The following is a 15,393-nucleotide window of genomic DNA, read 5'->3' on the forward strand; positions in this document are numbered from 1 at the left end:
ACGCTTAGAAATACAATTTCTACAACAGCAAGACAAGAAGATACATAGATATCAACGCTAAACCATATCAAATAGCCATTTCCATTACCATAAAGCAAACCATCACAGAAACCACCGGAACTCCTGGCTCGCCGGGCCATCCCTCAACCGCTCGGTGGGCACATCCTGCGCTCTGACCGTGACTCCATCGCGCCGGTCGCGCCTCTTATTATCAAACCACATGTAAGCCCCCAAGCACCCGGCCAATGCGGCCCCGGTGGCCCCGAACGCCCCGACCGTGATTAGCGCCGGCATGTACTTGGGCTTATCCTGGCTGCGGAAGACATTGCTGCTGACCAGACCCATCAGGTTGGCCAGCGGCACGCCAATACTAGTCAGCAGCACGCGGCGACCTTCGTGCGCGATGTTATTGTTGTACCATGTACTCAGCAGCACAGACGGGGCGGACGTTCCCCATGTCATCATGAAGGTCGCGAAATAGGCGACGCGGATCTGGGCCTGTACGTCATCGATGGACGCGTAGATCATGAAGCCGGCGAAGGTGAGCAGAAAGCCGAGGACGATGAAAGGCGAGCGGAGACGGACGGCATCGGAGCAGAAGGCCAGGATCAGGAGCATGACGGCGCCGGTGACGTTGGGCGCGACGGTGTAGAGGTTCGTCTTGACGGTGCTGTAGCCGAGTCGCTGGACAATCTGGGGCAAGAACAGGGCGACACCCTGGATGGGGACTCCGAGGCAGATTTCAATCCCGAGAAAGACGTAGGTGCTGAAGTGCTTGAAGATGCAGAGAGCGTCGCGCAGGCGGAATTCTTCGTTGACGACCGCGCTGGAATCGACTTGAATACGATGCAGGGCAAGGGCTTTCTCGTCGTCAGAGAGGAACTTGGCTTGCGATGCGCTGCGGGGCAGATACCAGAATGCGAATATAGAGAAGAGTACCGTTACGCTGCCCTCGATAATGAAGAGATAGCGCCAGTTGGGAATGGATGAGTTTTCGATTTGAAATACACCGAATGCGATTAGCCCGGAGAAGGCATTCGCGATATTGGACGCCGCGTAGAAGATCGCTAGTCGTCTGGCAAGCTCACCGCGACGGTAAAAGGTCGTCAGGTAGTAGATCACCAGCGGGAAAAATGCCGCCTCGGACATGCCTAGGAACCACCGCAGTGCGAACATCCCACCAAAATTCTTGGTCGCAGACGAGAGGAGAGTGAAAGAGCCAAAGCTGAACATGAGAATGGGTAGCACTCTGGCGGGGCTGAATCGTTTGCCCAACATCGCGAACGGCGGGGCAAAAATGACATATGGGACGAAAAAGATGGACAAGAGGAGGTTGTATTCGTTCGGTTTGAAGTTGAGATCTATCAATTAGTTTTAAGACAGCCGGGATCCGAATTGGGCCTTACCTTCGCTCATTCCATCGGTTTCGGCATTTCCTAAGTTTCCTTTATCTAAAGCATTGAACAGATCTAATTCATCAGTATGGCGCTTCAAAAAAATGTCTGGTCAGAGCTTACACATAACGGCCAATATCGGAAGCAATCGCAGGTCAAACCGTCGACACAAAGCTCGTTCAGCCTTGTGATCAACCACTCTGACTACATCTTCGACTACACCTGGGGCAGATGCAATTGCACCCAACTTGTTAGTGCTTTTGGCATCCAGGGAAGCACTCCGTCCAGCGGACTTGAACGTATCATGTCGCTCCAGGTCGGATGGAGGAACACTTTGCGACACCATGGTCCTGCCGCCAGCGGTGGGAAAGGAGGATGGAGAGGGCGAGAATAGAAGAAAGGGCAGAGAAGGGAAGTGGCCTGATGTAAGGGGTGAATGATCCAAGTCTTGGTGACCCTCGCCAGAGGCTGCAGGTTTAAAAGCTTCTCCTCACATTGTCATGCAGGTGGGAAGGCAGAGTATCATCGTCATGGGCGATAAGAGCAGGTCGCAACCTTACCAGAAGAAGAGGACGATAAGCGACTGAAACCCCTGTGCCTTGACCTCCAACGAGCCCAAGACCCCCACGCTAACCTCCGCATCTTGTCGTAGCTGGACGAATCCGGCGATCGTCGACGTTGCATAGGTTGCATCGGCCGACGTCTCGGCGCTGTGATTGATTGGTATCTTATCAAAGGGAATGCTGGTCGGCAACTTAACCTTGTTGGTCCGGTACTACCCTCGGCAATGTCTTACGCCGTGTAATAAATTCATTCCATGCATGATAACTTTGTATTTATGAGATCTGTTGAGTATTGTCCCTTCTTATTGTGCTGGGGGCTGACAATCCGCTCTCATTGCCTTGTGTCTTAGGGTTTGTGTCCCAAAGCGGAAGTACATACATCGAGTGATTGGAACTGGAACTGAACCAAAAGAAAAAACGTTTTACAACATCCGAAATGACAACACGCTTGACTGTATTACCCTAGTGCAATAATAATCGGTCCAAGTTTCCCAAAACATAATGTACGCCCTACTGTCTCCGTCGCTCAGCATCAGCGCGAATGCCTGCTTCCGCCCGATCCTTCCAGCTGGCCTCCCAGCGAGATAACGCCGGTCGCCCTTCCACGACATCGTCGCTAGCCCATTGCATTCTAGCCTGATCCAATGGCCAATCCGTCTCTCCGTCAGGGCAGAAAATATAGAACGATCCCTTTTCCACTCCATCCACCAGCACCTCCGCAGCTTGGCTGGGATACCACGCCCCAGCCATCTTCTTCACGTTCTCCTCCTGTGTAGGCCCAACATTCCCCATTAACCCGGTCCAGGTCCATCCCGGAACAAACAGATGTGCAGATATATGAGCGGTCGCAGGATCCGACCGGAGATCATGAGCGAGGTGCTCCGTAAGGTTCTTGATGGCAGCCTTGGAGGCATTGTAGGCGGGAGCGCCACCTCCGGGGGGATTTGTGATTCCTTGCTTGGAGCCTGTGATCACGATGGATTTAGGCGTGTTGGTTGACAGGAGCAGCGGCAGTGTGGCCTCGATGCCGTTCAGTGGTCCGAAGACATTCGTGTCGAATGTCTGGTTCAATCAGTCTAGTCCAACAGCTTCGAGATACTCCAAGATTATACAGACCTTCTTCCATGACTCGACATCTGCCCATGGCTTCAATTTTCCTTCATATTGACTCTGCGCTATGTGTCGCCTCGCCGCATTCAAGAAAACGAGATCCACTCCACCAAACGCCGATTGTATGGAATTTGCGACTTCAGACCACCTCTTCTTATCACCAACGTCGATCTCATATGACTCGGTCTTGAGAGAAGGATCCACGGCCGCCAGTTCATCTTTCGCTTTGTGAAGGTTGGCCGCATCGATATCGAGCAAGGCAAGGTGCATGCCCCGACTGCGACAGAGCTTGGCGGTCGCGAAACCGATTCCGGAGGCCGCGCCCGTGATGAGGGCGGTTTTCTGGGCTTGCAAGACAGACATTATGGCGTTTTGGTATATTGACTAAAAGCCCATGCGACAGACGGAACTTGGTGGCTGGAGAAGAGGAGGCATTTATCGTCTGGTCGTTCCCCGCTTCATCACGGAGTTTGCGGAGATAACTGTGGACCAGCATAATCAGTCATAAGTAATGCACTTGTAGAAGCATCATTATACCGTGGATCCTGCTAGATAGAGAATATGCGATGGTATGCCATGCACTAATATGTGAACTGTTGTTCTGCGAGTGTGGGCTTCATTTCCATCCCGATTAGGGTACTGCTACCCCAGGAAAGTCACCCCGATTATTTGCGGAGAAATAGTTACCGTGTCGATCCCATATTTGCCGGTAGCTACGTGAAAAGGGATCAAACAAAATTGTCTGACCAGCTGCTACTGGTCCTTCGAAAGATATATGCCAAAAGACGCGGTATTTACCCGGTTTAGCCGGTTCAAGCTTTAGGAAACGCGGAGGAATGGAGATCTGGTGTTTAATAGGCTTGAAGCTTTACCCCGGAATTCTGGTTCCTGAGTATATATAGGCTACTCGAGCCTTGACGTGGAAAATAAGGTTAGCACACATTGTCAGGAGAAATCGGATGTCAGAATATCAGAGATGCTACTACGTGTTTTCCCTCGTATCCTTTCCCTGTTCCTCCTCCTTCGCATAGTCTGGTCCTACCCTCTTGGCTCAGCAATAGGCCGACGGAACAATGTGTCGTTTCTCAATCCAGATACGCACTGGGTTAGCATATGGACCGCCATGCCTCAGTTGACTGAGCCAGCTAACCTACCTCCACCTCCATATGTATGAACACTCTCAGAAATCCAACATTCACTCTCTAACATTACTAGAACTCTTCAACATCCATCTTTCAAAACACTACCATCCGCCAGACCATTCGTGTCACTCAACCAGGTCCTGAGATTCGCTTACGCTTGTCCAACACGTTCGGTCTAGAGGCTCTCTCAATTACCAAGGTGGCTATCAGTCTACCCGTAGACCAGAAGCTCGGGACGAGTGCGATCCAGTCCAATACCACGAAGGACGTCCTCTTCAGTGGTAGCGCAGACACGATTATCCCGAATGGAGGTTTAGCCGTTTCAGACCCGATTGTATTCCCAGTGGAAGCCCAAGATACGCTCGCCATTGACATCTATCTGCAACAGGGTCAGGGTGGCGGAGCTATCACCTCCCATCCCGGAAGTAGAACGACATCATGGATGAGTTCAGGCGACTGGGTTGGAAGAAAGAATCTGACAGATCCTTCAGTGGATAGCGTCGATCACTGGTTAGTCGCCTTGCCTGTGGTGCCCCGTTAATATGAAACTGAGAGACTGTTAGGTATTTTATCAGCGCCATTGAAGCTCTCCTCCCATCCACGAGTCACAGTTGCGCAATCATCGGCGACAGCATCACAGACGGACGAGGAAGTGACACCAATAAGAATAACCGGTAGGACAGCATATCGTCTTAGCAACCCAAACCCAGCTAACAACTCCAGCTGGCCTGACCTCCTCCTAACCCGCATGCAACAAACCCCAACAACCAGCTCAATCGCTCTCCTCAACCAAGCAGCAGGAGGCAACCGAATTCTCGCCGATGGGCTCGGTCCCAACGTGCTCAGTCGTCTTGACCGCGACGCTCTGGCGCAATCAGGCGTCCAATACGGCATTGTCTTCGAAGGCGTCAATGACATCGGCGTCGCTGATGCCGATACTGAGGTCCAGAAGCAGATTGGCGATAGACTTATCGTTGCATATCAACAGATAGTCACTCGTTTCCACGCAGTTGGCATTCCTGTGTTTGGGGCTACGATAACGCCCTTTGGGGCGCCGGGTAATGCCTCTGATGTACAGCCCTACTCGAATCCTATAAGGGAGGACACACGTCAGAGAATCAACGAGTGGATAAGGACGAGCGGTGTGTTTGATGCTGTTTTGGATTTCGACCAGGTGCTTAGGGACCCTGAGGCACCGGCTCAACTTGCGGATGAGTACGATTCCGGCGATTACTTACACCCAAATGTGGCGGGTTACCAAGCCCTGGCGGATTATTTTCCTTTGGAATTGTTTGAGGGGTTCAGAAGCTAGGACTAGCAAATATCAACGAAGAGCTAAGGCTATCGCTGAATACGGCTGGCGGGTGTAAACCTAACTGGCCAGGTTGTGGCTAGGAATTGGACTATCATACATTAGATCTATACTGACCGCTATTTCACACCAAGAATAATACATAGATCATCTGCGCCGTATCTCATCACTTCTGTTTAAAGAATCCTATATACTAATGCGATCCTAACTGCGCCTTGGGTTTATTTTCTGTAGATTCCTCCGATGTTCGTAATTAACTTTTCAAACATTGGCATAGTAATATGGCTGTCTACATAAAAGTAACCCTAGCTACCTAAGTGAATAGCTCTATTACATCCAACAGTCAACGCAGAAATCAGATACTGCTACTTTATTTGATGACATAGCTCCTGGTCATACCCGTTGGTGCCTGTTGTAAACTCATGATTCAGGATTGAGTTGCATATCCGGGCTGTGGAGTAAAATTCCTGGAGCGTTGTATTAGTGGCTAGTTTGATAGCAACATTTAGGAGTCGGGGCACTACTTGTAGAAAGATGCTGAAATTTAAACTCAACGAGACTACATTCTATGTTGTAAAATGCATCTAATTAATTGTATTAAAGCGCTTGGTCTATATATCATCGAGTCCGTATTTATTCCCTTCCTATAAATACGAACCACAATGTTATTCCGCCTCCCAATCGAATTACGTTTGAAAGTATACGCCCTCGTATTTGGGACATGTCCATGTCACAATCCGCATGCCTTTCATACACCCCGACATCAGATTGCCCTAAATCTCCTCCTTGTGAGCCGCCACATCTACGCGGAAGCCCGTGTTCTGGGGTTTAAACTCCACAGATTCGACTTCCACAAGTGGTGTGGGACTGGCGTCCATTCCTGTCGCATTTTTCTCCAGCGTCTGCATCGATGGCAGTTATGCTCAATTCAAAGACTGTCTGTACAGGCCGTGGAGAGCAGCCTGGTCAACGGATATGGCGGTTGCCAGTCCAACTCGGAATGGCTGGAGATCTGCGCAGTACTGGGGGCTGCGGCCGGGCCACATAGCGCTGGGCTACGGGAATTGAGTCTGACGGTCGAAGGTCATTTACTGGAAGGTGGTTCGGAGCTTCTTGATACCGACGCTGAATGGGTGGAGAGAGGGTTAGGAGGTTTGACGGGTCTGCAGTGCCTGGAACTGATTATTGCAAATGATACAATTCAAATAGGCGTAGTGAAAAAGTTCAAACACAAGCTGGTAGATATTTTCAGCGGGGTCCAGATAATGATTAAGGTAGTGGTAGGGGGAAAAGTGATTTTTGTATAGTATTGGGTGCGGTATTGGGTCAAATGTACACGAGTGCTGTTCTGTGTGGCAACAGAAATTGCATGAGAGCTGCTATCTACAACTCCATAGGATATTGAAGAGCTTGGTGTCTATTGGCTACTTCTAGAGCAATGACTCGTAGCCTCGCCCAGATCAAAGACCCAGCTGGTAGAGATCGAGAAGGGCCGATAAGTGGATCCTATATCACCTTCACATTAACCGATCGGCATACCTATTGAGTAAGATTATACATTCCAATACAACGATTGGTCACTTCTACTACATCAAGGGGCAATCAAGGCCGGATTCACATAGTCCGAGGAAATATCATGGCATATGTGATGGTCCTGGGCTACTTCTGGAGCAAATGACAACAGCGAAGGGAGGTTGGCGAACAATCTCCAGGAAAACCCGCGTGAAATATAAATATGGATGCATAACCCGTGAGTACTCTGGAGGGACAAAGAGTTCATGATTACCATATCTCAAATCTCACGTACACTAACACCATGGCACCATTGTCGATTCCTTCCTCCCAGACGATTTCCCCACCCATCTTTTACTGGGGCACACCGGTAGTGTTGATCACAACGGAGAACGAAGATGGAACATCCAATATCGCGCCCATGTCATCAGCATGGTGGCTGGGCAATCGATGCATGCTAGGCTTAGGGGCCATATCGCAAACCACGATCAACCTGATTCGAACCAAACAATGCGTCCTAAACCTGGCCTCGGATGACATGGCCGCAGCTGTCAATGCTCTAGCAAGAACAACGGGGTCGAAGGAGGTTACGACTGCGGCTGAGGGCACAGGATACCTGTACTTCAAACGCATGAACGGTTACAAGTATGTGTCGGATAAATTTGGACATTCGGGCCTAACGCCTGCGGCTTCCGATTTGGTTCGACCGCCCCGGATTGCTGAGTGCCCAGCTCAGATGGAGGCCGAATTGAAGGGGGTATATGAAATGATGCAAGACGCGGAGATGAAAGGATGTATCGCCCTGGAGGTCCAGGTGACGCGAACCCACGTCCATGAAAATATTCGCATGGCAGGGTATGCCAACCGGATTGACCCCGACAAATGGCATCCCTTGATTATGAGTTTTCAGGAGCTATACGGACTCTCTCGTAAGAAAGCTTCGGCGTCGGTTCTCGCTAAAATTAACGAAGAGGGATACCGGCCATTCGCGAACCCTGTCGATGAGGAGGTATCAACGGAAGAGGACGTATAATTACTGTCTGCTGGCGTTCACTTGTTACAGTCTCGAATGGAGTCATCTTAATCAAACATATCGGGATGATTTGTTGAACCATAGCGTGGTTGATTGATTGAGAAAGTCTTTACAGATTGAGGGTCTTTACAGATGTACTTAGCCATTGAACAAAAGCTTTACAGAACATATCCGCTGTATAATCATTGTGCACTCCGGCCTACTCACCGATGATCAATAGGCACACAGGGGGCGCTGTATGCACGACGATTCATAGATGTGCCTAAATCACATTAACGTGATACCCAACAGAAACGAGGAGAACAAATCCATCAAATCAAATCTCTACAAACGTCTATATCAATGGACAACGCACAGACCTTAGTAAAACAAAGTCCAGACCACTATCACTTCTAGTACCATCTATAGACCTGCCTTCCCCGCTTTTAGGCACCATTGCAATCAACCTAGTGAAACTGATACAGATTTTGCCTACCTTAAGATCGTTCACATCATCCACACGGAGTACTTCCTCCCCTTGTTATAAAAGATCTTGAAAGTAACCAAAAGGTTTCTAACAGAATCTTGTCTATTCTCTCCTTTCCTTCCTCGTCCTATTCCCGCTCTCTCCTGTATTTCTCAACATGAGTCACCATCTTCAATCAGATGCTCCAGTTATACTTTCAATGGAAGTTTGTAGTAAGGACGACAGTGAATACAGGATACTGATTCACGGCCGTGTTAGGTACTTGACCATTGCCCGTGGTACATACGACAGGTCAACACTGTCTATGCCTTTGAGCTCATTGCCAGATTTACCTAAAAGCGACGCATGGAACCGAGCACATATTCGTCGGGACTCCTCGACTGGCGAGCTCGAAGCAAAAGTATGGAATGAAACGTTGCCTGGAGTTCAGGATATTTGGCATCCTGAGTCATTTGACTGCTTGGACCTGAAAAGAGTGAAACAAATCACCGCGGCTACGTTTGAAGCGACTTTGTCGAGACATGGATTATCTGCGTCATCAACCCCTATGCTCACAGTCATTGCCAAGATTGCACGATTCCAATGGGAAATACCTCGCTTATCGCAAGAAACTCGCACATATAAGAGCTTGGAAAACACTGGCCTCGCTCCACGATTCCTCGGCCATATTCATGAACATGGTCGTGTAATCGGTATTCTGCTGGAGAAGCTTGAAGGCCACGAAGCGAATATTGAGGACCTATCAGCTTGTGTGTCTGTTCTCAAGAAACTCCATAGTATCGGTATACTTCATGGTGATGTGAACAGATATAACTTCATCATTCAAAACGACACAGCGAGGCTGATCGATTTTGAAAGAAGTCGAATATGCCATGGTGACACAGCACCCCTGGACGTTGAGATGGCAAGTCTAAATGATCAATTGAATGAGGATACAGGCCGCGGTGGGGGATTCCTATTTAAACAAGAATAAGCAGAAAGTGAGCAGTGATCTGCTCTTTGAATACACTCCATTAAACCAAATACTCCATGTTATCACTCAGACAGCGCTGGCAGCCATGAACGTACAAGCCGTTCTGCCAGCAGATTTTGGAAATCATAGGGCCTAGAATAACTCGGCTGCATGGACCGGTATATAAGTCCGGCGCGCTAGGAGAAGAAGTAAGAGGAAGGAAACTTAGAAGAGATATATAGTGAGAAATCTTTAAGTAAACGTAATATACTACTCTTAATATAGTTTGATACCCTTCCTACCAGAAGAAATGCGCAAATTCTTCAACGGGATTATGGATTAGGAATGCTGCTGTAAATGGCCCTACTCTGGTTTATTTTATAAAGAGGTAGGCGACTAAATCAATACTAAAGAGAAAGATAAATGTAAACATATTTGTTTCTATGAACTGAAGGCTTTCGTATCTTGTTCGTGGACCTTCGATAGTGTCCAGCGATTTCATGGGTCCTGGGCTCCCCGAATCACTCTATGTGAGACTGTAAATCACCAAACATGGTGCCGATACTTTGCCTTTCCATGAGCTATAGTAGTAGCTGGGTAGTATGTTCGGATATCAATAACTGATAAGGAGAACTCTTGGAGAATTTCTCAAGAAATCTGCTCTGGTTTGTCACGCAGATGGCAGATCCTCACCGCCTCTGCAAAAAACCAGTTTTCCAGCCAAGGGCGGTGGAGCACTCCGGCGGACCCAAGAGACCACAATGGTAGCCAAGGGATTATTAATAGTATCGGTCACATGGTTCCATGGTTCCATGGTGTGTCACGTGATAAACCCGGTCGAGTGACCTAATGGGGATTAGCGCCAAGTGTGAAACGATTCTTGCCCCAAATCCAGACTCTGGCTTTGAGTCAGATTGACACAACCAATGTCTAGCATAAAGGTCCTTCAATATCTTCCACATTTCATACATACGGAGCATGTTCCATGTTGGCATATATTCGGCCCCGTCTCAGTCTGATCCGTGCGGATGTGTAACGGTGTCGCATGGCATTGATCGTTCGAGGCCGACATATATTACTGTAATATATATAATTATATAAGGGTCTGGTGATGATATACACGGTGTGCAGCATGACCATACTCCGTATGCGAGTCATGGATACGATCGCTGGGGTTATTCCGGGTTCAAAACGGTTCTGATGGGGGCATATATGTCCTATATATTATTACGGAGCGTGTAGTAGGTGACGCCCCCATTTAGTATTGGCCTTGGCGAGTTGGCGTCGGTGACTATTTCCTTTACTTCTCTCTATGAGTAGGAATAGAGATGGGTATTCCATGTTAACTGGGATCTAGTAGTGGCTAACCCTCCACGAAGCGCTAATGGAGGGGATGTTTGTGTATGTTGGATTTGATCATTAGGTTCGCCATCATAAAACTTCAACGTCTCCAAAAAGCCACCACGTGCATTTCATATTGGTCGGAGCGAGCATATTGATATACAGTTGTTATGCAGTTAATAATTCCATCTAAATTATAAATAGAGTTGCATGTCATCAGAAGCTTAACAAAATAAGGGTATTAACAGGGTTACATTCGGTTACATAGTCCTTGCAGAATTTTCCTGCAGCAGACGCTGGGTACCTGGAAAACACGTTCGGATGTGGAGGCAGAACAACCAGCACAGCAAATTGCACACAATCAAACTAGCCAGTTAGGCGATGCATAAACGGAAAGCGATGTTGGGTCCACCATCCACTTTCTTCGAAGCGGAGCGCATCAAGCGGCCGTACCCTATCATAGTCTGCGGTCGGATGACTGACAGATGCTAAAATGGAGTTTGCTATGCTTCTGGGTCTGCTTCTCGAAATAACAATTAGAAGCCATAGTAATGGCCCCTGCATGGAACAACTGCAGGGAGGAGAGAGGCCACGAGGTTGTCAGGGGCATTTACAAGCCAGTTTCGGATATGATACTAGTATGATAGCTCGGGGCAAAAAAAAAGAAATAACCAGTAGTCTATTACTAGATCAGTCTGAAAACGGAGTACAAATAACTGTATGCGTGATTATTCTATTTAACTCTCCAACTACGTATTTCTTGCTGCAACTATTTCTTCTTGACAAGGCCAAGGGGCCAAGGGAAGTTTATAGAGACGCTAGGTACCGTAATCGAGTGATCGTCCCCTGGACGCGGCAGGTGGTCTACGCATGCCGGACAAGTCATGGCCTTCGAAATAGTCCTGCTAATTCTGTCGTAGGAGCCAGGTTGGGTGGAGCGAAGCTGAAGGGGAACCAAGTGGGTATGCTAAGTAAGGGGCGCGGCGGTTGAGCCTGTGGAGGCGAAAGTACCGGAGATGGCCAGAGAGGGACTGGATTCCGACTGCATCGCACGGTTTTCTCAAAAAGGTAGGTTTATTTTTCCCGCAGTCAGTTTCATTTAAAGCCACCAACACGAAAGACGTCTAAGAAGCAACTTTATTTAGGGTTACCGCGAGATCCTCTTGCAGGAGAGGAAGGCTTTCTACGATACGAGTTGACCGACCCACCGGAATTCTTGGGCCGGCACTCGCACTAGATGTCAAAACCGTACATGTACACTGCCGATCTAATGTTTCGGGAAATTGGCCACGATCCCCGTCGACCTTCGGACTCGCGAATCATAGCAGGATCTGATTTGAACTACCGTTGCGGTCCAGTACCGGACCGTACCCCGAATACCAAGAGTCCCCGACTGGGTGAAAAGTTGAGAGCCCCTCGGCAGGTCTCCTGTCTGGCTTGGACGCTAGATGACGATCTGCTCACCTAGTCATCTTTGGCTCTTGTGAACGGGTCGGAGGATCAATTAGGGTAATTTTTGCTGAGGATCATTGCACATGCCGGGTGGACCACTGCATCAAAGCTTTCCAACTGGGACGTCGTTCGCGGCTCCATATTAGACAGCGGTTCCCCTCCACCAGGCGTTCTGTAGAGAATGAACTTGATCCCACTCTACTTGGTCACCGCCCCTACGCTTCCTGGGGATTCATATCACTTAGAATGCTTCTGCATCGGATACTGGTTCTGGCCTCAGTGACGCTGGCAGCCGGGGCTGTGGCTGCAAGTACTGAATCAGAAGACACATTACCCCAGTGCGCGGTATGGTGCGGGAATCTAGAGCCCTGAAGGACTCTTGCTGACCTCCTGATAGGTAACCTGCCAGAGTCAATTAATCGCCGATAATTCAACATCATGCGCATCTACCGACACATCATGCCTTTGTGGCGACGATGCATTTCAGAACGACATGGTCACTTGTGTTTCCGCCAGTTGTACTCCAAAACAAACTCTCCGTATGTATCTAGGCTTATATCGCAGCCTTTTATGGTGTCTAACGGTCTGGCAGTCACCACACGACTCAGTAATCGCCAATGCGGCATACCTCCGCATAAAGGACGTCCGGAACTAGACTCGGCCACACTCGTTCCTCTGATTTTTTCCACTCTCCTTTTCGCCAACCGAATTGCTGCGAAATTCATGGGCCTCGGTGGTGGATGGGGTCCAGACGATTACACTATTATCGTGGCATATGTGAGGCTTCTTATCGCTCCCACGCAGATCAGGATTTGTGTGCTAAGACGGACTTCAGGGACTGGCAGTAGCTATATTCGGCGTCAATGCATCGAGTAAGCTGAATAAATATGGATCGCGGATACGTTTCGGGCTGACTTTCCATTGCAGTGATCCATTATGGCTTTGGGCAGAATATGTGGGACATAACTCCACTAGACAACATCACCATAGTGCTCAAGGTTTGTTTTTACTTGCGTCTGCCACAACCTAGCCGCTTGACTGACGATCCACAGTACTTCTTCGCCTTTGTCATATTGTATAAGACACAAATTTCCCTGGCAAAGATCTCCGTGTGCCTGTTCTTATTGAGAATCTTCCAGTCGAAATTATTTCGCTTTGGAGCGTTCACGATCATCGCATTGAATGCTGCGATCGGAATCACCTGGGTGTTGACTGACTCCTTGCGGTGTATTCCAGTTCATCTGTCCTGGGATCAATGGGCGACCGGCGAGCAAGGGACGTGTGTCAACTTCATCGCGGTTACGTTCGTCAACGCCTATGTTAATATCGGAGTGGATACGGTCATGGTGCTCATGCCAGTCTACGAGGTTTTCAAACTGAACTTGTCCGCGCGCAAAAAGGCCGGTGTCAGCGTTATGTTTGCAATGGGTCTTGTGTAAGTCTTGTCCGTCCTCTACGGCTTTAATACTTGTCCTGACAACGATGGCGAACAGCCTCACCGGCGTTGCAATTGCCCGTGTGATTGTCTTCTGGTTCAACCGCTGGAATACAAACCCTACTGGTAAGTACTATAGATTCCCCATCAGACGCCTTGCAAACGCATAGGATGCATTCGGCAGTACCGGAACTGACCATATGGTTTCAGTCCAACTTCAACCGATCGTGCACTGGTCGGTCATCGAAGTCCACATCGCCGTGATGTGTGCCTGTCTCCCAACCTTCCGAGCGATGCTGGTCCATATTTTCCCAAAAGTGCTTGGCAACAGCAGTGACCAGTCCTACTACGAACAGAGAAACACGCCCAGCAAGCCGCCCACATTCGGCTCCAACCAAGCGCTCAGTAAAAGTCACATTAACAAAACGGTCTCCTACTCGGTTGACTACGGGGCGAATAAGAGGCCCCAGAGACACAGCTTCGTGCCGCTGGTCGAACTGGATCCACACGACCATTGACTTTGGGCGGGGAATTCGGTCTCAGCCGAGATTACTCGGGAGTTGTGTTCTTGCTTTCGTCGTACATTTCTTAACTTTCCTTTGTTCAATACCATCTATTCATGTATTTATTATAATATGGGGCGTCCCACTCTATATGAACGAGCTCATGCCAAAATATCCCAACGAAAAATACAATTTTATGCTGTGTTTCCGGCTAAATGCGAACAGCCCTATGCTGGACCCTAGAAAGTACAACAGTGAACCATGGTACCTGATGTCCAGGCCTCTGTTTCAGATCCATTAGAATTCGAGCCTGACGTGTACCACACCACCTATCAGGAGCTGACATGGATATCTACCTTCCAGAAGTAACTCACCCGTTATAGTTGTACACATCACAAACCCTCGCCGACGCAAGGATCACCACTAAAGAAAACTCCCTAGAAGCCCTCTAGAAACCGCCACCGGTGTGGAACCTAGGCTCGCTTAGGGAAAGTCCGCAGCTCAGTCCGCGGAAAAAGATAGCAAGGCCTTCATTAAACCCTTCTCAAAATAGCCAGCGGCCACCGCCAAGCGCCAAGCTATCTTTCTTTTGGGACTAACGAATTCTAGTTTTTTAGGTGCTGCTTGGCACCAACACAGGAACCAGGCCACTGGGACTCCTTTTTTTCTCCAAGACTCTAACCTTCGCTTCTCGCCTCTGACATTTGCCGGACATAGATACATTGCCGTCGGAATATATTTCCTGGCTTTCGCAATCTCTGGGTCGTAGGTGATTGTGGTTCCATGGATACACCCCCAGCCCGGTGTCCAGTAGCGTAGTGATCTGCACTTCTCTGCCGCATCCATGGAAGACGGCGAATACCTGTCCAGTGATGAGGAGATCCCAAGCAGACCCGTCGCCGCGGACCAGACCCTGGAACTCAAATCCAAGGGCTTTCTTTCCTGTGCCTGCTCTCTACTGGACGATGCAAAGGTACGGTACGTACCGAACACCGAATTACCTCGGGCACGCTCCAGCGACGAAGAAAATCGGGTGATCACGAAGATTTCTAGACTCCTGAATATGGCGTGATCGTCTCGACGATCTCCTGTTTTTCTTTTTTTCTTCTCTTTTACTTCCCCTTTCTGTAGAGAGCATGGCCGATGCATCTATAAAACCCTATCCTTGACCGCAAGTC

The 15,393-nt window shown here is 48.9% G+C and overlaps 6 protein-coding genes across 6 annotated transcripts; 4 read left to right on the plus strand and 2 right to left on the minus strand.

Moving 5' to 3' along the window:
• Positions 1-25: 25 nt before the first annotated feature.
• On the minus strand, positions 26-1,976 carry BDV37DRAFT_90042 (putative MFS transporter). Its single transcript, XM_032091409.1, has 3 exons — positions 1,518-1,976; positions 1,407-1,469; positions 26-1,361 (listed from the first exon to the last, which is right to left on the minus strand). The coding sequence occupies exons 1-3, from the start codon at positions 1,738-1,740 to the stop codon at positions 103-105; spliced, it is 1,545 nt and encodes a 514-aa protein (XP_031942915.1). The 5' UTR covers positions 1,741-1,976; the 3' UTR covers positions 26-102.
• BDV37DRAFT_293050 (SDR family NAD(P)-dependent oxidoreductase) lies at positions 1,951-3,468 on the minus strand (the record flags this gene model as incomplete). The annotated part of the gene is made up of 3 exons (XM_032089310.1): positions 3,074-3,468; positions 2,472-3,019; positions 1,951-2,104 (listed from the first exon to the last, which is right to left on the minus strand). The coding sequence occupies exons 1-3, from the start codon at positions 3,428-3,430 to the stop codon at positions 1,951-1,953; spliced, it is 1,059 nt and encodes a 352-aa protein (XP_031942916.1). The 5' UTR covers positions 3,431-3,468.
• Positions 3,469-4,190: 722 nt separating this feature from the next.
• On the plus strand, positions 4,191-5,521 carry BDV37DRAFT_293052 (SGNH/GDSL hydrolase family protein; the record flags this gene model as incomplete). The annotated part of the gene is made up of 4 exons (XM_032089311.1): positions 4,191-4,235; positions 4,283-4,719; positions 4,773-4,883; positions 4,933-5,521. The coding sequence occupies 4 exons, from the start codon at positions 4,191-4,193 to the stop codon at positions 5,519-5,521; spliced, it is 1,182 nt and encodes a 393-aa protein (XP_031942917.1).
• A 1,816-nt stretch (positions 5,522-7,337) lies between these two features.
• On the plus strand, positions 7,338-8,066 carry BDV37DRAFT_270586 (flavin reductase family protein; the record flags this gene model as incomplete). Its single annotated transcript, XM_032084583.1, has 1 exon — positions 7,338-8,066. The coding sequence occupies one exon, from the start codon at positions 7,338-7,340 to the stop codon at positions 8,064-8,066; it is 729 nt and encodes a 242-aa protein (XP_031942918.1).
• Positions 8,067-8,570: 504 nt separating this feature from the next.
• BDV37DRAFT_293053 (uncharacterized protein) lies at positions 8,571-9,505 on the plus strand (the record flags this gene model as incomplete). The annotated part of the gene is made up of 1 exon (XM_032089312.1): positions 8,571-9,505. Exon 1 carries the CDS (start codon positions 8,690-8,692, stop codon positions 9,503-9,505), a length of 816 nt encoding a protein of 271 aa, XP_031942919.1. The 5' UTR covers positions 8,571-8,689.
• A 2,472-nt stretch (positions 9,506-11,977) lies between these two features.
• Positions 11,978-14,587, plus strand: BDV37DRAFT_244862 (CFEM domain-containing protein). Its single transcript, XM_032081598.1, has 8 exons — positions 11,978-12,622; positions 12,675-12,816; positions 12,870-13,054; positions 13,113-13,149; positions 13,205-13,275; positions 13,330-13,712; positions 13,771-13,838; positions 13,923-14,587. The coding sequence occupies exons 1-8, from the start codon at positions 12,524-12,526 to the stop codon at positions 14,228-14,230; spliced, it is 1,293 nt and encodes a 430-aa protein (XP_031942920.1). The 5' UTR covers positions 11,978-12,523; the 3' UTR covers positions 14,231-14,587.
• The last annotated feature ends 806 nt before the right edge of the window (positions 14,588-15,393 follow it).

This window comes from Aspergillus pseudonomiae (assembly GCF_009193645.1).
Source record: "Aspergillus pseudonomiae strain CBS 119388 unplaced genomic scaffold BDV37scaffold_22, whole genome shotgun sequence".
Taxonomy (NCBI): Eukaryota; Fungi; Ascomycota; class Eurotiomycetes; order Eurotiales; family Aspergillaceae; genus Aspergillus; species Aspergillus pseudonomiae.